Source organism: Chamaea fasciata, unplaced genomic scaffold (genome assembly GCF_029207755.1).
Source record: "Chamaea fasciata isolate MVZ Bird 193981 ecotype frontalis unplaced genomic scaffold, bChaFas1.0.hap1 SCAF_1, whole genome shotgun sequence".
NCBI lineage: Eukaryota > Metazoa > Chordata > Aves > Passeriformes > Sylviidae > Chamaea > Chamaea fasciata.
The window spans coordinates 631,267-653,656 of NW_027094086.1; the positions used below are offsets into that span (position 1 = coordinate 631,267).

Here is a 22,390-nt window from a genome sequence, read left to right on the forward strand (position 1 = left end):
CTGCCCGTGTCCAAGGCCAGGCTGGGGGTCCTGGAGCAGCCTGGGCCAGGGGAAGATGTCCCTGCCCATGGCAGGGCTGGCACCGGACGGGCTTTAAGGTGACTCCACCCTAAACCATTGCAGATCCCGGGGGTGGATTAAATATAAACAAGAAATATTGTCCCTCATTGATACCACCCAGCTGCCCAAAAAAGTGGCTGTACTGCAATCTAGGGCGTAGCAGTTTGGGGATTGCCAAATCTGTGTAGGAAATAGACTTGCAATAAAGATGCCCGAGAGGTTTCGCAATAAAGCATCCTGGTGTTAATTCCTGAAAAAGGAATTTCGCCACCAGAGATGAGGCCTGAATAGAGTTGGGCAGATTGAAAATCGGCTGCTTATCTAAAAGTCCACAATAATAAGAGTGAGTGGGTTAAGTGGTAACTGCCAATAACCAGGTCAGGCCCACCCCAACCGATGCTGCCATTTGTAAAGGAGAAAAGCCCCAGCAAACCTCCGGGGAATCGATGGGATGGGGACTGCTCTGCGGCCTCAGATACTCGGTGTCCGTAGGACAGAATTGTCAGGTCTGGCACAGAACAATGCCCCATGTGTTTGAAACAGAACCCTGTGAATTCAAACCCATCAGCTGCAGGGATCACTGAAAGAGGAAACACTGCCGGGGATTCCTGGCAAATGGATTTTCTGAGCCACCACGCCAACAAGGGTTCAGGTATCTCCTGGTGTTGGTGGATCCCTTTTTCTGGGGTCCAGAACTTCTCCTGCTGCACCAACAGGGCCGGGGAAGTCACCCAGGTACTCCCCAAGGAGATCATTGGCAGGTTCGGGGTGACATCTACAGGGATGTCATCTGATAGGGGACCACATTTGGTGTGTGAGGTGTGACAGCAACTGAGTGAGCAGATGGGGAGTGGGACTGGGGGGCACTGGGGGGAGATGGGACCATGGGATTGGGGACCTGGGGGTGAGAAATGTTATAAATGCATATTATGAAGTTGGCTTTTTGCAAATATTAAAGTGTATACTATGGGTATAATTGTACTGTATAATGTTGTATTAATAGAGTTTAGAAAGGTGATGCACGTATTTTTTGATTGTAACATAGTGTCAACAGTTAAAAGAGTAGGTTTTTTTTCTCTTTGTAATATCTAAACTGACCAAACCAGAAGATACAGAGAGAGAGAATCCTTCTGCATTCCTGAAACTGATAAGATCTGGACAGCGGTGAAACAAAAGCTACGAGAGAGAATTCATTGATCTTCTGGTATCAGAAAAACTACCAGGCACCAACAAGGACTTTATCTGATAAAATGCTACTTTGGTACAATGGGGCGAGTTTCAAAGGATGTTGGGGCCAAAAAAAATCCAAGGGAACATCTGGACTCAAAGGAATGTTTGAAAAAAATGCATATGTAAAAGGTTAATCCTTAAAAACAAGGATTATGAAGGAGTGAGTGTGCTTTTCTGGCACCCACGGCCGAGATACCTCTGCTTTTCTGTCTCATAAACTGTCTATTTTAATTATTTTTTATTAAACTTATAAATTTTTCTAAGAGAGTGAAACTCGTTTTTCACAGAAATAAGACACACAATGGAAAGTTTCACTTCTCCTGAGGATGCTGGTTAGGGCTTAAAGACTGACGAGCATAAAACATCAAAGGATTAAACAGTGTGGATACAGCAGGGCAAAGGTGGCTGGAACCTGTGGAGAAAGTGACAAAGGGAACTCCAGTGACGGTTTTTTCCTCAACTTTTGTAACACAGAAGGAGCAGCTCCTGCCAAAAGCAAAAGTTCAAGGTAAGATCATCTGGGATACTGGGGCACCCACTGAAAATGACCCCCAGAAATTACATTTTTATGACTCTCCAGAACAATAAACATTATATATTGAAAGAGGCAGTGCCATGCAAATTATTTACGGGAAAAGTGCTGGTTTTGTATTAGCTAAGAAGCCCCTTTTAATGAATATGTATAAATTGGATGGATAAATACCCTGCGGCAAAGTCCCCCTGAGCTGCAGGACCAGGAGAGATCTGCTGTGAGTCCCAGCGGACCAAGAATTCCGGCTTTGTGATCCCTCCAGTTCTGTCCGGGAGTTCACTTCGGTCCATTCCGGTATCAGGGTCTGGGGGGACACTGGGGACACTGAGGTGGGGACAGGGGACTGTGGGATTGGGATTGTGCTCGTGGGGGGACACTGTCACAGGACTGGGATTAGAGTCATGGGGTGCTCTAGGGGAGAGGTGGGACACGGGATGGTGGGAGTGGGATTGGGGTCCTGGGGGGTCTGGGAGGCCCTGGGAGGTAGGGTGTGGTTCTGGGATTTGGCTTGAGGTCCTGGGGCAACACTGAAGAAACTGGGGACTGGAAGTGGGGTTGGGGTCTGGAGATGGGCCGAGGGGGACACTGGGGGGCTCAGGGAGTGACTCCAGGATTTGGGTAAGGATTTTGGGGAAGCTGAGAGGATTTGTAATCATGGGAGTAGGATTGGGCTTCTGGGGGAGCCAGGAGGACATGGCACTGTGGGATTGACATTGGGGTCCATGGTGGAGTGAGAAAAGTTGGGAAGGCATAGTTGACCCCAGGATTTGGGATCAGGGAGCCCAGACATGTCCAGGGGTCTCCTGGCCAGGAGTGCCTCCCTTCCCCCTGGGCTGACCCCGCTCCATTCACCAATCCCTCATTGAGGAACCCTCCCTGTGTCCCCTCTGTGTCCTCCAGTTTCCCACTCTGCTCCTGCTGGCCTCTCTCCACCATGGCAGCCCTGGCTCACACCCTGGCACTGCTGGCAATGGTCATGGCCACCGTGGCCATTGAGGTGACACCCAGGCAATACCTCAGTGGCACGGGCTGCAGACGCGACATGACCCAGTTTTTGTCTGCCCTCAACCGCTCTGAGTTCCAGCAGAACCCTCTGTTCGCCCGGGTCTGGGTGAAGGCCACAGCTGAGTGGCAGGGCCGGGGGGCCCCTGAGTCCCCTCTGCCCCCAGAACAGGCCATTGCTGTCATCGCCTACACGATGAAGGACATGTACCAGGAGTTCAACGCCGCTGTGCACGTGGCCGGGCGCTCCCGCCAGGAATACCGGGAGAAGTTCCACTTCAAAACGCTGCATTTCCTGCTGAACCAGGCCGTGACCCTCCTGGGGGCCGATCAGAATGTGGAGTGTCAGTACTTTCTCCAGAAGGTGTGCGGGATCCAGTTTGAGGCAAAACGTGGTGACACCATCCGCTTCGGTGAACTCGCATCAATGTCGATAAACAAAACAACTGGGAACTGCTCCGGGAAGGAGACATTGTTCCGGGTGTACACATGCCAGGGCGTGAATATAAGCTTTTTCTCTGACAATTTGCTAAACTGGGGGGTGCTGATCCCACCCTTTGAGACCTTTGAGGTCACCCAAGTCACCGAGGCAGGGGACAAGGCAGTGATCCAGCTCCGCTCCACTACAACCTACAGCATCAACGACTGTGAGGACCTGGAAGGTGACACCACAGGTGACAGCCTGGGGGCAAGGGGAAACCCACTGTGGCCATGGGTACACCCATGACAGGGCACAGGGGACACAGGGACACTCACTGGGGATGGGAGGCAGGGGCACTCACTGAGAGTGTGGGGACAGAGACACCCAGTGCTGGGGACACCAAGGCTGGGGAGACCCATTGAGGGCATGGGCACTGGAGCATATGGAAGGGGACTCCCTCATCTGGAAGGGAACAGGGACAGGGACAGGGACAGGGACAGGAACCAGGGAGAGGGCTGCCCCTGTTCCAAATCTGTCCCTCCCCACCAAAGGCAGTGCTGTGGGGTTGGCCCTGTGTGCTGGACGTGGGTGGGCCAGGACCCCCCATGGAACTCCCTGAACCCCAGGGACCGCCTATCATCCCCTGTCACCCCCATGGCACCCCCATGGCAACCTCTGACTCCCCCTGACCCCCGTCACCTCTAAGCCAACCATGACCCCCCCCGACCTCCCTGGCCACTGTAACGCCCCATGCCCCCCCCAACACCCTGTCACCTGTCACCTCATGGCCCCCATCTATCCTGTCACCCCTAACGCCTCATTATGGCCATCTCCAACTCCCTCGCTCCCCTTGATGCCCCATCATGGTCCCCCTGACCCTCCTCTTTGTCCCCCAGGTGGAAGTATCTCCGTGGCCCCTTTTCACCTCGGAGGACTCCTGCTGGCCACCACAGCCCTGGCAGTTGCCACCGGGATCCTCTGAACCACAAGGCCATCAATGTCACTGCGGGTACTGTCATCACTGAGGCCACCACAGCCACTCTGGCTGCCATGGTCACTATAACCACCAAGGCCTCTGATACCACCATCATCACCAAGACTCCTTTAGCCACAAGGCTACCACAGCCACTGTGACCACTGTGCCCACCAAGGCCAGTGTACAAAGCCGTTCTATTAAAGATTGTTTAAAAACAATTCCATTAAAGAATTCTGTCACAGCCAGCAAAAAGAGTCAATCCTTAAGAAGGGCTCCAGGTCACTCCCCACACCTACACTCGTGGGAACGTCTCTTTCTCTCAGCCTGGCGCAGGATCCTTGGGGACCCTCCCCTTCCAAGGGAGGAACCTCACACACATTTCATTCCAAGCAGGAATATGGGAGAGGAATCATTTGGGGTTGGTGGTTTGGGCTGGTTTTAGCCCAATTCAGCACCAGTGCCATCCCCTGGCTGGGGGAGGTGCTGGAGCAGCTCTGGAGAAGGACCTGGGGGTGCTGGTGGGTGACCAGTGGAGCTGGCCGTGTGGCCTGGGGCCAGGAGGGCTCCAGGGGGCATCAGGAGGAGCTGGGCCAGGAGGTCAGGGAGTGATGGTGCCCCTCTGCCCTGCCCAGTGAGGCACATCAGGAGTGCCATGTCCAGCTCTGTCCAGTGTCCTGTCCAGCTCTGTCCTGTGCTGTGTCCAGCTCTGGCCAGTGCCATGTCCAGTTCTGGGCTGCTCTGGACCCAATCCGGTGCTCAGGGATGATGTTGCTTGAGCTGGGATCTTGGGTCAGGTGCCCACTCTGGGTCCTTCCAGCCTGTCCCACTCTGGGAAACGCAGATGTCGAAATTCAGACTAGGAATGTTTATTAATTCTTACCTATATTACAGTCTCATGTACCGTGAGCTGCAACTAGCATGCTAGGTAAACGAGCTAAAATGGAGGAGTTCTAACTCTGTCTAAGGCTATTTGAGAGATAATCACCCAATACCAAGGTAGCCCTTATTTATGTTTTTGACCCAGTGATGACTACTCGAGGTCAGTAATGTGGACCTTTTTGACCTAATTACTGAAAACTACCTAAACCCATGAAGAAGAAAGAAGAAGGTGAAGAAGAAGGATTCTGGCAATGCCCAAAGCCCTCCGTCTTGGCTCACACATATTACTATATACTAAAGTCTTAAATATAAGTTTTTTACCCTGTGAGATCACATAATGCCATTCAAACTACACACCCACAACCCCTGTGCTATCACTCAATATTAGGGGCTTGTCTCAAGGTCTCAAGTTAAGTGTGGTACTTTCTTGAGGATCAGCATCTTTTAACACAGAAAGCCCCAAATTTTCAGCCTCCAGGGTTCCAACAGGAGATAATAAGATCCCAGTTCAGTGGCTGCTCCCAGAAGCAGAGGGTCACCCCACACCAGAAGAAACAGGACCAAGCTGGACTTCTGTAGCAGGAGTGAGTTCCTTTCCCCAAGACGCAGCTACACCGCTCTCCTCCAAAGGTTCAGATCAAGTGAGTGTCAGTTTCCCCTGCCAGCCCCACCGTCTCCAGCACCAAGCCATCAGTGCTTCTTAGCAACACAATGGGAAAAAATTCTACCAGTAACAAGTAAAGAAAAGGAAACAAAAAAACCTCAGCCCCCAACACACTCCCACAGTCCTGTATACCTCCACAGGTTGTCTTCTCAGTGCCTCCGCAGGACCCTGACTCAAACCCTGACATCACTACCTGACCCTCTCCCCCCACCAACCACAGTGACCCCCAGCACCCCAATCCCACACTCACGGTTCTGTGACCTCCCCTCTGTGTTTCCCAGTGCCTCTATTATCCCAATCCCTCTCTCAGTACCTTGAACCCCTCTCAGTGACCCCCTGACCCCAGGACCCTCCAAGACCTGGGGTCCCCCAGTGTCCTCCTTGTCCCCCTCCCATAGCCCAGTCTCACTCCCAGTCCCATGAGATCCCCCGTGGACCCCAGGATCCCATTCCATGTGTCCCCTAGCGTCCCCCAGTACCCCGCTGCCACTCCCAGAGCCCTGTGACCCCCATCGCTGCCCCCGGACCATCCCAGGACCCCAATCCCAGTCTGGAGACACCCCCAGCGCCCTCCCAGACCCAAATCCCACAGTCCCCTGTCATCCCCCAAGTGTCCCCAGGGTCCCCCCAGCCCCTGATACTGAAATAGGCTGGAGTGAACTCCCGGAAAGAACTGGAGAGATCACAAAGCCAGAATTTTTTATCAGCTCGGACTCACCGCGGATCTCTCCTGGTCCTGTGAGTCAGGGGGGACTTTGCCCTAGGGAATTTATCCACCAGAATTATACATGTTAGTTTAAATGGGCTTAGCTAACACAAAACCATCACTTTTCCCGTAAATAATTTGCATTATTTACGGAAAAGTGTGTGTTTTGTATTAACTAAGAGGCCCACTTCAACGAATATTTATGATTCTGGTGGATAAATTCCCTGTGGCAAAGTCTCTCCTGACCTGCAGGACTGGTAGAGATCCATGGTGAATCTGAGCTGATTAGGAATTCCAGCTTTGTGATCTCTCCAGTTCTGTCACAGAGTTCACTCTGGCTCGTTCCAGTATCAGGGGCTGCGGGGACACTGGTGACACTTGGGGGGGACGACAGGGGACTGTGGGATTGGGGTCTGGGAGGGCACAGGGGCCACTGTTTAACGCTGCTCGCTGCTGCCCTCCAGTGGGCAATTCCCAAACCACAACTCCCAGAATCCCCAAATCCCAGAGTGGGACAGACTGGAAGGATCAAGAGTGGGCACCTGGCCCAAGATCACAGCTCAGGCAGCATCATCCCTGAGAACAGGATTGGGTCCAGAGCAGCCCAGAACTGGGCATGGCACTGGGCAGAACTGGACACGGCACTGGGCAGAACTGGAAATGGCACTGGACAGAGCTGGACACAGCACTCCTGATGTGCCTCACTGGGCAGGGCAGAGGGGCACCATCACTCCCTGATCTCCTGGCCCAGCTCCTCCTGATGCCCCCTGGATCCCTCCTGGCCCCAGGCCACACGGCCAGCTCCACTGGTCACCCACCAGCACCCCCAGGTCCTTCTCCAGAGCTGCTCCTGCAGGTCCCCCCAGCCAGGGATGGCACTGGGGACTGTCCCTCCCCAGGAGACAGGACCTGACCTTGCCCTCTGGAACTTCCCAATTTCCAGTCTTTAAGGTCCCCTTGAAGTGCAGGATGTGGCAGGATGCTCTGCCTGCAATGTGGCCAAGGGACAATTCTCCATTTGTGGCCACCGGGGCTGCATGGAGAGGGGTCTTGTGCTGATTTTGGTGCTGAATTGTCCTGAAACCAGCCCAAATCACCAAGCCCAAACTGACAACTGAGGGTGAAGCAGCAGAGCTGGGCCTGGCCATCTGTCACCTGAGCCTGGGAATGTCCAGTCCCCTGTCAGACAGAAATTCCTCTCTCATATTCCTGCTTGGAATGAAATGTGTGTGAGGTCTCTCCCTTGGGAAGGGGAGGCTCCCCAAGGATCCTGAGTGAGGTAAAGAGAAAGAGACGTTCCCATGAGTGTTGGTGTGGGGAGTGACCCCGAACTCTGCTTAAAAATTTTCACTTTTTGCTGGCTGTGACAGAGCTCTTTAATGGAATTGTTTTTAAACAATCTTTAATAGAATGGCTTTGCACAAAGGGTTTGGATTTCACAGTGGTCACAGAGGCTGTGGTGGCTCCAGTGACGTCATGGTGGTAGTAGCTGCCAACGTGGCCATAGTGGCTATGGTGGCATTGGTAGAATCGGTGGCCTCATTTCTCTGGGAGTCCTGGTGGTCTTGGTGATCATGGTGGCCACAGTGCCCTCAGTGACCTTGGTGGCCTCATGGCTCAGAGGATCCCGGTGGCCACTGCCATGACTGTGGTGGCCAGGAGGAATCCTCCAAGGTGGAAGGGGGCCATGGAGATGCTCCCACCTGGGGGACAAAGAGGGGCGTCAAGGGGACCATGGAGGACAAAGAGAGGGTTGGTGATGGCCATAATGGTGGGTTAGGGGTGGCAGGAGGGATGGGGACCATGAGGTGACAGGTGACAGGGTGTTGGGGGAGGCTTGGGTGGGTACAGGGGCCAGGGATGTCAGGGGGGTCATGGTGGACTTAGTGGTGATGGGTCAGGGAGTCCCGGCCCACTCACCTCCAGCACACAGAGCCCATCCCCACAGCACTGCCTTTGGTGGGGAGGGACAGGTTTGGGACAGGTTTGGAACAGGGGCGTCCCTGTCCCTGTCCCTGTCCCTGTCCCTGTCCCTGTCCCTGTCCCTGTCCCTGTCCCTGTCCCTGTCCCTGTCCTCCCATGGCAGGGGTGTCCCTGTCCCCTCCCAGATGTGAGGGACCCCATCCCTATGCCCTGTCATGGTTGCTCCAGTGCCCATGCCCTCAATGGGTCTCCCCAGCCTTGGTGTCCCCAGCACTGGGTGTCTCTGTCCCCACACTCTCAGTGAGTGCCCCTGTCCCTTATGCCCAGTGAGTGTCCCTGTGTCCCCTGTGCCCTGTCATGGGTGTACCCATGGCCACAGTGGGTTTCCCCTTGCCCCCAGGCTGTCCCCTGTGGTGTCACCTTGCAGCCATTCGCAATCGTTGATGCTGTGGGTCCCAGTGGAACGAAGGTAGATCACTGCCTTGTCCCGTGTCTTGGTGATTTGGGTAACCTCAAAGGTCTCGAAGGGTGGGATCAGTAACCCACAGTTTAGTGAATTGTCAGAGAAAAAGCCTATATCCACACCCTGACACGTGTACACATGGAGAAACGTCACCTTCCAGGAGCAGTTCCCAGATGTTTCGCTCAGCAACGTTGATAGAAATTCACCGAAATGGACGATGTCGCCATGTTTTGCCTCGAACTGGACCCCGCACACCTTCTGGTGTAACTCAGTACATTTCCATTTCTGAGCATCCCTCAACGTGGCCACAGCCTGAGTCAGCAGGAAATGCAGCGTTTTGAAGTGGAAGTTGTCCCGGTATTCCTGGGGGGAGTGCCTGGCCACGCGCATGGCAGCGTTGAACTCCTGGTACATGTCCTTCATCGTGTAGGCCATGATGGCGGTGGCCTGGGCTGGGGACAGAGGGGACTCAGGGGCCCCCCACCTCTGCCACTCAGCCATGGCCTTCACCCAGACCCGGGCAAACAGAGGGTTCTTCTGGAACTCGGAGTAGTTGAGGGCCGGCAACAACTCGGTCATGGCACGTTGACAGCCCATGTCCGAGGCAGTGGAGGAGTACCGGGGCATCACCTCGATGGCCATGGTGGCCATGACCATTGCCAGCAGTGCCAGGTTGCCAACCAGGGGGGCCATGGAGGAGAGAGGCCAGCAGGAGCAGTGTGAGACACTAAGGGACACTGAGCGGACATGGAGGAGACACTGAGGGGATGTAGGGAGGGTTCCTCAGTGACGGACAAGGGAGGGGAGTGCGGTCAGCCCAGGAGGAAGGGAGGCACTCCTGGCCAGAAGACCCCTGGACATGTCTGGGCTCCCTGATCCCAAATCCTGGGGTCAACTATGCCTTCCCAACTTTTCTCACTCCACCATGGACCCCAATGTCAATCCCACAGTGCCATGTCCTCCTGGCTCCCCCAGAAGCCCAATCCTACTCCCATGATTACAAATCCTCTCAGCTTCCCCAAAATCCTTACCCAAATCCTGGAGTCACTCCCTGAGCCCCCCAGTGTCCCCCTCGGCCCATCTCCAGACCCCAACCCCACTTCCAGTCCCCAGTTTCTTCAGTGTTGCCCCAGGACCTCAAGCCAAATCCCAGAACCACACCCTACCTCCCAGGGCCTCCCAGACCCCCCAGGACCCCAATCCCACTCCCACCATCCCGTGTCCCACCTCTCCCCTAGAGCACCCCATGACTCTAATCCCAGTCCTGTGACAGTGTCCCCCCACGAGCACAATCCCAATCCCACAGTCCCCTGTCCCCACCTCAGTGTCCCCAGTGTCCCCCCAGACCCTGATACCGGAATGGACCGAAGTGAACTCCCGGACAGAACTGGAGGGATCACAAAGCCGGAATTCTTGGTCCGCTGGGACTCACAGCAGATCTCTCCTGGTCCTGCAGCTCAGGGGGACTTTGCCGCAGGGTATTTATCCATCCAATTTATACATATTCATTAAAAGGGGCTTCTTAGCTAATACAAAACCAGCACTTTTCCCGTAAATAATTTGCATGGCACTGCCTCTTTCAATATATAATGTTTATTGTTCTGGAGAGTCATAAAAATGTAATTTCTGGGGGTCATTTTCAGTGGGTGCCCCAGTATCCCAGATGATCTTACCTTGAACTTTTGCTTTTGGCAGGAGCTGCTCCTTCTGTGTTACAAAAGTTGAGGAAAAAACCGTCACTGGAGTTCCCTTTGTCACTTTCTCCACAGGTTCCAGCCACCTTTGCCCTGCTGTATCCACACTGTTTAATCCTTTGATGTTTTATGCTCGTCAGTCTTTAAGCCCTAACCAGCATCCTCAGGAGAAGTGAAACTTTCCATTGTGTGTCTTATTTCTGTGAAAAACGAGTTTCACTCTCTTAGAAAAATTTATAAGTTTAATAAAAAATAATTAAAATAGACAGTTTATGAGACAGAAAAGCAGAGGTATCTCGGCCGTGGGTGCCAGAAAAGCACACTCACTCCTTCAAAATCCTTGTTTTTAAGGATTAACCTTTTACATATGCATTTTTTTCAAACATTCCTTTGAGTCCAGATGTTCCCTTGGATTTTTTGGCCCCAACATCCTTTGAAACTCGCCCCATTGTACCAAAGTAGCATTTTATCAGATAAAGTCCTTGTTGGTGCCTGGTAGTTTTTCTGATACCAGAAGATCAATGAATTCTCTCTCGTAGCTTTTGTTTCACCGCTGTCCAGATCTTATCAGTTTCAGGAATGCAGAAGGATTCTCTCTCTCTGTATCTTCTGGTTTGGTCAGTTTAGATATTACAAAGAGAAAAAAAACCTACTCTTTTAACTGTTGACACTATGTTACAATCAAAAAATACGTGCATCACCTTTCTAAACTCTATTAATACAACATTATACAGTACAATTATACCCATAGTATACACTTTAATATTTGCAAAAAGCCAACTTTATAATATGCATTTATAACATTTCTCACCCCCAGGTCCCCAATCCCATGGTCCCATCTCCCCCCAGTGCCCCCCAGTCCCACTCCCATCTGCTCACTCAGTTGCTGTCACACCTCACACACCAAATGTGGTCCCCTATCAGATGACATCCCTGTAGATGTCACCCCGAACCTGCCAATGATCTCCTTGGGGAGTGCCTGGGTGACTTCCCCGGCCCTGTTGGTGCAGCAGGAGAAGTTCTGGACCCTAAACAAGGGATCCACCAACACCAGGAGATACCTGAACCCTTGTTGGCGTGGTGGCTCAGAAAATCCATTTGCCAGGAATCCCCGGCAGTGTTTCCTCTTTCAGTGATCCCTGCAGCTGATGGGTTTGAATTCACAGGGTTCTGTTTCAAACACACTGGGCATTGTTCTGTGCCAGACCTGACAATTCTGTCCTACGGACACCGAGTATCTGAGGCCGCAGAGCAGTCCCCATCCCATCGATTCCCCAGAGGTTTGCTGGGGCTTTTCTCCTTTACAAATGGCAGCATCGGTTGGGGTGGGCCTGACCTGGTTATTGGCAGTTACAGCTCACCCACCCACTTACCCTCTCTACTGTGGACTTTTAGATAAGCTGCCAATTCTCAATCTGCCCAACTCCATCTATGCCTCCTCCCTGGCAGTGAAATTCCTTTTTCAGGAATTAACACCAGGTTGCTTTTTTGTGGAACCTCTTGTGCTGCTTTATTTCCCTTTTTTATTTTTTTATTTATTTCCCTCTTTTAATTTATTTTTATCTCATGCGGCAAGTCTATTTCCCACACAGATTTGGCAATCCCCAAGGTGGTGTGCCCTGGATTGTGGTATGGCCACTTCTTTGGGCTGCTGGGTGGCACCAAGGACGGGCAATATTTCTTTTTTATATTTAATCAGACATCTTTATGCTGTCAATAGACCTCTTTCCTTCCATATGGCTCCATGGGCATGAGCAATGCTCAAAGCAGATGGCGAGTCCCTCTGTTTTCTCTTTTTCCTGCTGCCAATTCCAGAGCTCTTTGTAACACTGCGAGCTCCTTCCTTTGATCTGCATCTTCTTGCAGTTATGGTGAGCAGAGCACATACCATAAGCTTTTGTCCCAAACTGGATTTCTTGGCCTCTTGGATAAGGAGAGCAGTCACTGCTCCGGCTCACAGGCACCCAGGCCAAGCCTGGCTGATGTTGAATTGTTTTGCACCCCACAGGTCTCCTGAAGTCTCCCCCATAAAGGAGGCCCCAGAATGAGCTTTGATTTGGACTCCTGAGGACGGACATGAGTTCTGTAACTGAAAGATGGCCCTAATGTCTGCATGTCCCATGGGATTTCCTGACTTTAACAAAGCCCTTGGGTCATTTTATGCACCAGTGATAGCACCGGGCTCTGGAAGTCTTTGGTCAATCTCTTCACCTCTAGCAGGTGCTTCCAAATAGGGAAAGAATCTCACTTCACCTTTTGACATGTTAAGAAGTTTAGCTAGAAGATTCTGTGGATTTCTCCTCATAATTGGCTTGGAGCGAGCCCAGAAGTGTGAATTGGACTCTGAGAATGTAACTTAAAGACTGTTGCTACACTCATTGGGCCAAGGACCAAGAAGCCCACCTGAGCTGTTAAGTACTAAAGAGAGAGAACAAAGGAACTCCATGCCTTTTCGAGGTGCTGTAGCAAGCAAGGAGTTTGTCTCTGTGCTGTGCTCGGCTTTGTTGTTTTGTTTTTTGTATTCTTTATTAAAACCTTTTTGATTTTTCAAGGCACTCTTGATCAAGCTGTCTCGCTCATTATTATAGCCACGTTTCTGCCAGGCTGGACCCTCAGAAGTGTGGGTCAGACCCATAGGAGTACTGGCTCAGAAGGTGGGGGAGACTGCCAAGCCTCCGCCCCATCCCTGCCCCAGGGCTCTGCAATGGTTTGGGATGGAGCCACCTTAAAGCCCGTCCGGTGCCAGCCCTGCCATGGGCAGGGACATCTTCCCCCGGCCCGGGCTGCTCCAGGACCCCCAGCCTGGCCTTGGACACGGGCAGGGAGCGGGCAGCCACAGCTCCTCTGGGCAACCCGTGCCAGGGCCTCACCACCCTCACAGGGAATAATTGGATTGGAAAGATGGGTGGTGATGTCTTTGAAAAACAACTCAGTGGGTTGGGGTCTTCAGGAGAAATGGTTGTCAATGTCTTCAAAATGGGTCTAGATTTCTCTACAGAAATGAAGCTTTTCACAGAACCCTCGTGGTTTGACCAGAAAGTTTGAACTCCTGAACTTTACGGTAATGGGAGAAATAGATCCCCACAAAGCCTATTGCATAACCCAGACAGCCTAAAATTCTGAACTTTGGGGGAATATGACCAGTTCGAGGGGGATATGGGATAGGTGGTTTGGGAAGGCTGCACCTTCCCAGCAGCCCCATTCAGCTGATGGGCAAAGGAAGTGGGAAAGGTGCGACTGAGAGTTTGGGATAAAAGGAGGCTGTGTCCTCCAAACCCTCGAGAGAGAAACCAGATGGGGGTCTGACTGTGGAAACTCTGTCCCTGTACTCAAATAAAGTTTCAAGGCTGTTTTGTGGACTCTTGGCTTTCCATAGCCTGGCTTTCCCCACATGCTGAAGGTGCTGGGTAGGGCTTACAGACTTATCAGCAAAAATGATAAAAGAATATAAAAATATTTACACAGGATGATTAACGTAACTTGAACCAGTGGAGAAACTCATAAAGGGAACTCCAGTGTGGTTTCTGACAAGTTCTGAAACACAGAATGAGCAGCCCCTGCCAAAAGCAGAAGTTTGAGTTGAGGCCATCTGAGATATGGGGGCACCCAGGGAAAATGACCCCCAGAAACTCTATTTTTATGACTCTCCAGGACAATAAAAATTATTTCCTGAATCAGGTAGACTCTCGCAAATTATTTATGGAAAAAGTGCTGGTTTTGTGTTAGCTACGAAGCCCAATTTAAAGAATATGTATAATTAGGTTGGATAGATTCCCCATGACCCTCCCTGACCACCAATCCCCCCCCTGCACCCCCGGCCACTGGTCACCCCTAGCCCTCCCCCCGCCCTTGGCCCCCATCTCTCCTGTCACGCCTAACCCCATGTTATGGCCCCCTGCGACCCCCTCGCTCCCCCCATGGCCCTGCTCACCCCCCGATCCCCACCCCCCATGGTCCTCCCTCCCACCTGAACCCTCCTTACGGCCCCCCTCTACCCCTGAAACCCCTGATCCCTTTCAACCCCCCCATCCCCATGGACCCCTCACCCCCCTCTTTTTCCCCCCACAGCCACTCGCAGTTGTATTTGCTGAAGGTCCCGGTGGAGCGGAGCCAGATCCATGTGCGCCACCGATCCCGGGTGACTTGGGTGACCTCCAAGGCCAGTGAGGCACAAAGCAGAAGTTCCCGGAAAGGTCATCAGGGATATTGGGGCACCCAGTGAAAACCACACCCAGAAACCCCTCTGGATGACCCTCCAGTACCAGAAAAGAACATCCAAAAAGAGACAGAGCCATGCAAATTATTTCCAGACAAACTGATGTATCTGTATTACCTAAGAAGCCCACTTCAATGAATATTTATAATTACAATGGATAAATTCCCTATGGCAAAATCCCCCCTGAGCTGCAGGACCAGGAGAGATATGCTGTGAGTCCAAGCTGATCAAGAATTCCAGCTTTGTGATCCCTCCAGTTGTGTCTGGGAGTTCATTCTGGCCCATTTCGGTATCTGGGGCTGGGGGGTCACTGGGGACACTTGGGGGGGTCCATGGGACTGGGATTGTGGAGTGTGGCCATAGGGGCCCCAATGTGACATTGTGGGGGCAGGGGTTGACCTCCAGATTTGGGTTAGGGTCTTTGGGTGACACTGAAATGGGTCACAGGACAGGGAGTGAATTCAGGTCTGGGATGGGGCCCTGGGGGACACTCGGCTGGGGGTGAGGGTTTGGCTTTAGGAATTTGGGTGAGGTTCATGAAAGACCTGTGGTCACAAGAGGTCTGCAGAGGTCTGGGAGCAGCACTGAGGTCCTGGGGACCACTGGGGGGACACAGGAAGTGTAAACACAGGACTGGGATTGGGAGTTGGGGTGGGTGGGGCACTGAGGATGGGGTGACATCCAGGGGAGGAAGGGACACGAAACTGCGAGTGGAGTTATGGGGCTGGTGGGCACAGGGACGACAGTGGGGGCGACACAGAAGTGGGGGCTGGAGCGGGGATTGTGAGAGTGGGATTGGGGTCATGGGGGGGCACTTCTGGGGGAATACAGATTGACCCCAGAATTTGAATCAATGTCCTGGGGGGCTGGGAGGACACCAATGTTTGAGGACATGAGACTACCATGGGAGTGGAATTGTTGTCCTGGAGCTCTGAGGGGAGTCCAGGAATGACCCCAGGATTTGGGATCATCATCCCAGGGTGTGTCCAGAGGTCTTCTAGAAAAATCTACCTCCCCCTTCCTGGGCTGATCCCAGATCCCCTCCACAGCCCCTCATGGAGGAACCCTTCCCATGCACACCCGTGTGCTCTCAGTGCCATGCCCAGCTCTGCCCAGTGCCATGTCCAGCTCTACGCTCCTCAGCACAGGAGGGCCATGGAGATGCTGCAGCAGGTCCAGCACGGGTTGTGAGGAGATGAAGGGACTGGAGCATCCCGTCTCCTGAGGCAAGGCTGCAAGAGCTGGGGCTGTGCAGCCTCAAGAGGAGACACAGCTGACAGGGAACCTCAGCCCTGTGTATAAGCTGCCGTAGGATTTTGCTTTTAACTTTTTCAAATCCTGTACTGCATTAGTGTGTAGCTCTACAACTCTCCCACCTGTCAGCTGCTGTTCTCCCGTTTTATTCAGACAAAACAATTCCTCTCTAGGCTGAAACTCAAGGATATCTCACTGTCTCAGGCCCTGAAAAGTGTAAACAAAAGTGTTTTGGGGTGTGAGCAAACAGGCAGACTATGACTTCATTACTTGAAGCTGTAATTGGAGGATTAACCACTGATATGTGAATAGACCAAACCGATAACTGCATGTCTGGGTTTAAAAGAGAGGTGTCTTCTAGGGAGGGGCAGGGTCTTCCTTGGAATGGAGAATTCAAACCGCCTTCATCCAAATTAATATGATTTAGAAAATTAAAAGGCTGTCAGGCAGAGATATGGGGATAGGAATAACAGTTCTTTACTAGTGTGTCTAACAAGGCAAACAAACAACAGCAACCACAGCATTAATTATAAACAGAATGAGGAACAGAGTAACAGCTTCCCTGAGCGCTACACTTTCCCCTTTGTTGCAGTTCCGGGCACGGCCAGCAGAGGCACTGGTGGCTCCCGGTGGGCGGGGCAGGTGCGATGATCCCCCTGCAGCTGCAGGGGGCGCTGTGGGGCGGGCTCGGGGAGCACGCAATGATGGCAGCTGGGCCGAGATGGGAAGAGCTGGATCAGAAACCCCAGAGCTGAGAATGCGGGAGGTCTCTGCAGGCAGGGGTTGCAGGCTACAGAGTAGCGAAATACTGGGAGCAGTGCTGAAGAAGCAGCAGGAAGGCAGGACAACAATGATCCTGCTTCCAGCATGGCAAGAGGCCACTCTTTAGTGAGGCAGGAGATCACAAGGTCTCAGTTCAGTGGCTGCTCCCAGGAGCAGGGGCTCACCCCACACCGAGCTGGACTTCTGCAGCAGGAGTGAGTTCCATTCCCCAAGCCGCGGCTATACCGCTCCTCTCCGAAGGCTCGGATCAAGTGAGCGAGTTTCCCCTCCCCTCCCAGTCTCACGCACACAGCCAACGGTGCTTCTAAGCAACAAAATGGGAAAAAATTCCACTGGTAACAAGGAAAGAAAAGGAAAGAAAAAGCCCTCAGCCCCCACGACACTCCCACAGTCCTCTATCCCTCCTCACTATGTCTTCTCCATCATAATTATAAATATTCATTAAAATGGGCCTCCTATCAAACACAGAAAAAGCACTTCTCCAGGAAATAATTGGCATGGCTCCACCTCTCTCCATAAATCCTCTTCTTGTCCTGGAGAGTTCCGAAGAAGGGATCTGACAGGTCATTTTCACTGAGTGCCCCAATACCTCAGATGACCTCACCTCAAACTTTCACTTTCGGCAGTCTCTGCTCCTTCTCTGTTACAGAACTTGTCCAAAACCCACACTGGAGTTCCCTTTATCTCTTTCTCACGGTTCAAGCCATGTTTATTGTCCTGTGTTAACACTTTTATGACTTTTTATCATTTTTGCTGATAAGTCTTTAAGCCCTACCGAGCATTTTCAGTTTGTGGGGAAAAGCCACTCTATGGAAAGCCAAGTGTCCACAAAAAGGCCTTGAAACTTTATTCGAATACAGGGACAGAGTTTCCACTGCCATACCACCATGGGGTTTCTCTCTCGACGTTTCAGAGGACGCAGCTTCCTTTTATCCCAAACTCTCAGCCATACGTTGCCCTCTTCCTTTCCCCATTGGCGGAGGCACAGGGAAGGTGCAGTATATTTGTATATTTATAGGATGCCTTGGAGTGGCTGCCTGGAGCAGAGGCCAGACACGATTACGAGAATAAAAGCGGGGATTTATTCAAAGCCTTCAATAGACACACCTGGGGATGGGAAAAGCCTCCGAGAGGCTCCACCCGAGATGGACAATGGTCTGGAGTTTTTCATACAGTTATAGGTTTGGTCTGTTTGCATATCAGGGGTTAATCCTCCAATTACAGCTTCAGGCAATGAAGTCATATTCCCCCAGTTCGCTAATGCCTGAACTCTCCTTTGTTTATACTTTTCGGGGCCTGGGACAGTGAGGTGTCCTTGAGCTTCATTCCTAGAGAGGAATTGTTTTGTCTGAACAAAATGGGAGAACGGCAGCTGATAGATGACGGAGTCAGGAAATTAGAAAATAATTTTATTATCATGGACAGTAATAAAAATGGGTGTGGTTTTCACTGAGTGCCCCAAGATCCCAGATGACCTAGCTGGGAACTTTTGCTCTGGGTTGGCGCTGCTCCTTCTGCGTTACAGAACTTGCCAAAACGGGAACTCGCTGTTGTTCCCTTTATCTCTTTCTCCACGACTTCCAGGTGCATTTCCTCTGCTGTGCCCACACTTTTACATCCTTTGATGTTTCTTCTGCTACTTCATCTTTAAGTTCTATTCAGCACCCTCAGGGGAGCTGAACTTTCTCTTCTCTCTTTTATTTCTCACCGCCCTCCCCAGAACCCAAATCCCACCGTCCCATGTGCCCCCCAGTGCCCCTCAGCCCCACTCCCCACTGCTCACTCAGTTGCTGTCACACCTCACATACCAAATGTGGTCCCCTATCAGATGACATCCCTGTAGATGTCACCCCGAACCTGCCAATGATCTCCTTGGGGAGTGCCTGGGTGGCTTCCCCGGCCCTGTTGGTGCAGCAGGAGAAGTTCTGGACCCCAGAAAAGGGATCCACCAACACCAGGAGATACCTGAACCCTTGTTGGCGTGGTGGCTCAGAAAATCCATTTGCCAGGAATCCCCGGCAGTGTTTCCTCTTTCAGTGATCCCTGCAGCTGATGGGTTTGAATTCACAGGGTTCTGTTTCAAACACACCGGGCATTGTTCTGTGCCAGACCTGACAATTCTGTCCTACAGACACCGAGTATCTGAGGCTGCAGAGCAGTCCCCATCCCATTGATTCCCCAGAGGTTTGCTGGGGCTTTTCTCCTTTACAAATGGCAGCATCGGTTGGGGTGGGCCTGACCTGGTTATTGGCAGCTACAGCTCACCCGCTCACTTTTATTACTGTGGGCTTTTAGATAAGCAGCCAGTTTTCAATCTGCCCAACTCTATCCAGGCCTCTCCTCGGGCGGTGAAATTCCTCTCTTGGGTATTGGATTGGTTTTCCCTGGCTGGCTGGAACCCACCAAAGCCCCTCAGCCACTCCTCCCCACAGCTGGAGAGAGGAGAGAAAATAGAACAGAGGGTTCATGGGTTGAGATCACTTGTCAAAAACCATCATGGGCAAAACAGACTGCAATTAGAAACGTGAACTTATTACACTGACAAAATCAAGGCAGGATCATGAGAAATAAAATAAACCCTTAACATATTTCCCCCCACCCCTCCCTCCTTCCCAGCTTCCCTCCTCCCCCAGCAGCACAGGGAGATGGGAATGGGGGTTGTGGTCAGTTCATCATCCGAGGTTTCTCCCACTGCTCCGGGACTGTTCCCCTGCTGCACCGTGGGATCCCTCCCACAGGACAGTTCTCCTGTAACTTCTCCAACGTGGCTCCATCTCACGGGAAACAGCTCTCTGCAGCTGCTGCAATTGGGTCCATCCCACGGGAAACAAAATTCCTCAAACTGCTGCATCCTGAGTCCATCCCACGGGCAGACAGTCCTCCCAAAACTGCTCTGGCCTGGGTCACTCTGCCACGGGGTCAGTCCCTCAAGGACAGGCTGCTCCGGCCTGGGACCAGGGCCCTTCTCTCCACGGCTCTCCCACGGGCTCACAGCCTCCTCTCAGGCATCCCCCTGCTCTGGCCTGGGCTGCTCCCTGGGCGGGGGCTGGATCTCTGTCTTGGTTTGAGACCACTCAAAGGAGAAGGCTCTGGAATGAGTCGTCTCCTCCAAAGGGTTCCAGCAGCCCCTTTCCACCCGCAGGAAATGAACACTGACAGATGGAAGTGAAAACAACCCGCAATAATAGTTTATTAATAAGCAGAAGCCCCACAGTGAAGGAAAAATGAAGGAAATAACTGCTGGGTGTCAAACTGTCAGACCTCGGCATCGGACGGGAACAAAGTCTGGTCTGAAAGGGAGGAGAACACCCGTTGGTGACAGACGGTGCATGATGGTGTCTGCTCCCTCTCCGGAGGGCAGGAGCTTCCAGGGGCAGTTCCAGCAGCAGACGAAGGGCCGGTGGCATCTGGAATCTGTTAGAGGGTAGAAATGAGCCTTGCCCTGACAGAATCCCAGAATCACAGCATGTGTAGGTAGGAAAAATAAAAATAAAAATAATAAAAAGTAAAAATGCATGTAAAAACAAAAAAAAAAATACAAATAAATGCAAATAAATACGAATAAATGCAAATAAAAACACAAATAAATGCAAATAAATACCAATAAATGCAAATAAATACAAATAAATACGAAATAATTTCAGGGAGTTGTGGAGAATGATCAGGTCACCTCTGAGCGTCCTTTTCTCCAGGATAAACGACCCCAGCGCCCTCAGACGTTCCTCACAGGGTTTGTGTTCCAATCCCTTCACCAGCTTTGTTGCCTCCTCTGGAAATCTTCAAGCGTCTCAACGTCCGTCCTAAACTGAGACCCCAGAGCTGGACACAGCACTCAGTGTCCATCCTAAACTGAGACCCCAGAGCTGGACACAGCACTCAGTGTCCATCCTAAACTGAGACACCAGAGCTGGACACAGCACTCAGTGTCCATCCTAAACTGAGATCCCAGAGCTGGACACAGCACTCAGTGTCCATCCTAAACTGAGACACCAGAGCTGGACACAGCACTCAGTGTCCATCCTAAACTGAGACACCAGAGCTGGACACAGCACTCAGTGTCCATCCTAAACTGAGACACCAGAGCTGGACACAGCACTCAGTGTCCATCCTAAACTGAGACACCAGAGCTGGACACAGCACTCAGTGTCCATCCTAAACTGAGACACCAGAGCTGGACACAGCACTCAGTGTCCATCCTAAACTGAGACACCAGAGCTGGACACAGCACTCAGTGTCCATCCTAAACTGAGACACCAGAGCTGGACACAGCACTCAGTGTCCATCCTAAACTGAGACACCAGAGCTGGACACAGCACTCAGTGTCCATCCTAAACTGAGATCCCAGAGCTGGACACAGCACTCAGTGTCCATCCTAAACTGAGATCCCAGAGCTGGACACAGCACTCAGTGTCCATCCTAAACTGAGACACCAGAGCTGGACACAGCACTCAGTGTCCATCCTAAACTGAGATCCCAGAGCTGGACACAGCACTCAGTGTCCATCCTAAACTGAGACACCAGAGCTGGACACAGCACTCAGTGTCCATCCTAAACTGAGACACCAGAGCTGGACACAGCACTCAGTGTCCATCCTAAACTGGGACACCAGAGCTGGACACAGCACTCAGTGTCCATCCTAAACTGAGACACCAGAGCTGGACACAGCACTCAGTGTCCATCCTAAACTGAGACACCAGAGCTGGACACAGCACTCAGTGTCCATCCTAAACTGAGATCCCAGAGCTGGACACAGCACTCAGTGTCCATCCTAAACTGAGATCCCAGAGCTGGACACAGCACTCAGTGTCCATCCTAAACTGAGACACCAGAGCTGGACACAGCACTCAGTGTCCATCCTAAACTGAGACACCAGAGCTGGACACGGCACTCAGTGTCCATCCTAAACTGAGACACCAGAGCTGGACACGGCACTCAGTGTCCACCCTAAACTGAGATCCCAGAGCTGGACACAGCACTCAGTGTCCATCCTAAACTGAGACACCAGAGCTGGACACAGCACTCAGTGTCCATCCTAAACTGAGACACCAGAGCTGGACACAGCACTCAGTGTCCATCCTAAACTGAGATCCCACAGAGCTGGACACAGCACTCAGTGTCCATCCTAAACTGAGACACCAGAGCTGGACACAGCACTCAGTGTCCATCCTAAACTGAGATCCCAGAGCTGGACACAGCACTCAGTGTCCATCCTAAACTGAGATCCCAGAGCTGGACACAGCACTCAGTGTCCATCCTAAACTGAGATCCCAGAGCTGGACACAGCACTCAGTGTCCATCCTAAGCTGAGGGCTCAGAACTGGACACAGCACTCAGGTGTGGCCTCAGCAGTGCCCAGTCCAGGGGCAGATTGACCTTGCTGCTCCTGCTGGCCACACCATTCCCGATCCAGGCCAGGAGCCATTCGCCCTCTTGGCCACCTGGGCACGCTGTTGGCTCATGTCCAGCGGCTGTCACCATTCCCCCAGGTCCCTTTCCTCCTGGGCACTGTCCAGCCACATCGTCCCCAGCCTGTAGCACTGCAGGGGTTTACTGTGGCCAAAGTGCAGGACTGGACACTTGGACTCAT

The 22,390-nt window shown here is 52.2% G+C and overlaps 2 protein-coding genes across 2 annotated transcripts; one reads left to right on the forward strand and one right to left on the reverse strand.

Moving 5' to 3' along the window:
- The first annotated feature begins 2,026 nt into the window (after positions 1 to 2,026).
- LOC136302778 (NAD(P)(+)--arginine ADP-ribosyltransferase 2-like) lies at positions 2,027 to 4,249 on the forward strand. Its single transcript, XM_066206354.1, has 3 exons — positions 2,027 to 2,116; positions 2,723 to 3,486; positions 4,142 to 4,249. Exons 2-3 carry the CDS (start codon positions 2,757 to 2,759, stop codon positions 4,225 to 4,227), a joined length of 816 nt encoding a protein of 271 aa, XP_066062451.1. The 5' UTR covers positions 2,027 to 2,116; positions 2,723 to 2,756; the 3' UTR covers positions 4,228 to 4,249.
- A 3,647-nt stretch (positions 4,250 to 7,896) lies between these two features.
- LOC136302420 (NAD(P)(+)--arginine ADP-ribosyltransferase 2-like) lies at positions 7,897 to 9,549 on the reverse strand. The gene is made up of 2 exons (XM_066205938.1): positions 8,814 to 9,549; positions 7,897 to 8,173 (listed from the first exon to the last, which is right to left on the reverse strand). Exons 1-2 carry the CDS (start codon positions 9,547 to 9,549, stop codon positions 8,088 to 8,090), a joined length of 822 nt encoding a protein of 273 aa, XP_066062035.1. The 3' UTR covers positions 7,897 to 8,087.
- Between the last annotated feature and the right edge of the window lie 12,841 nt (positions 9,550 to 22,390).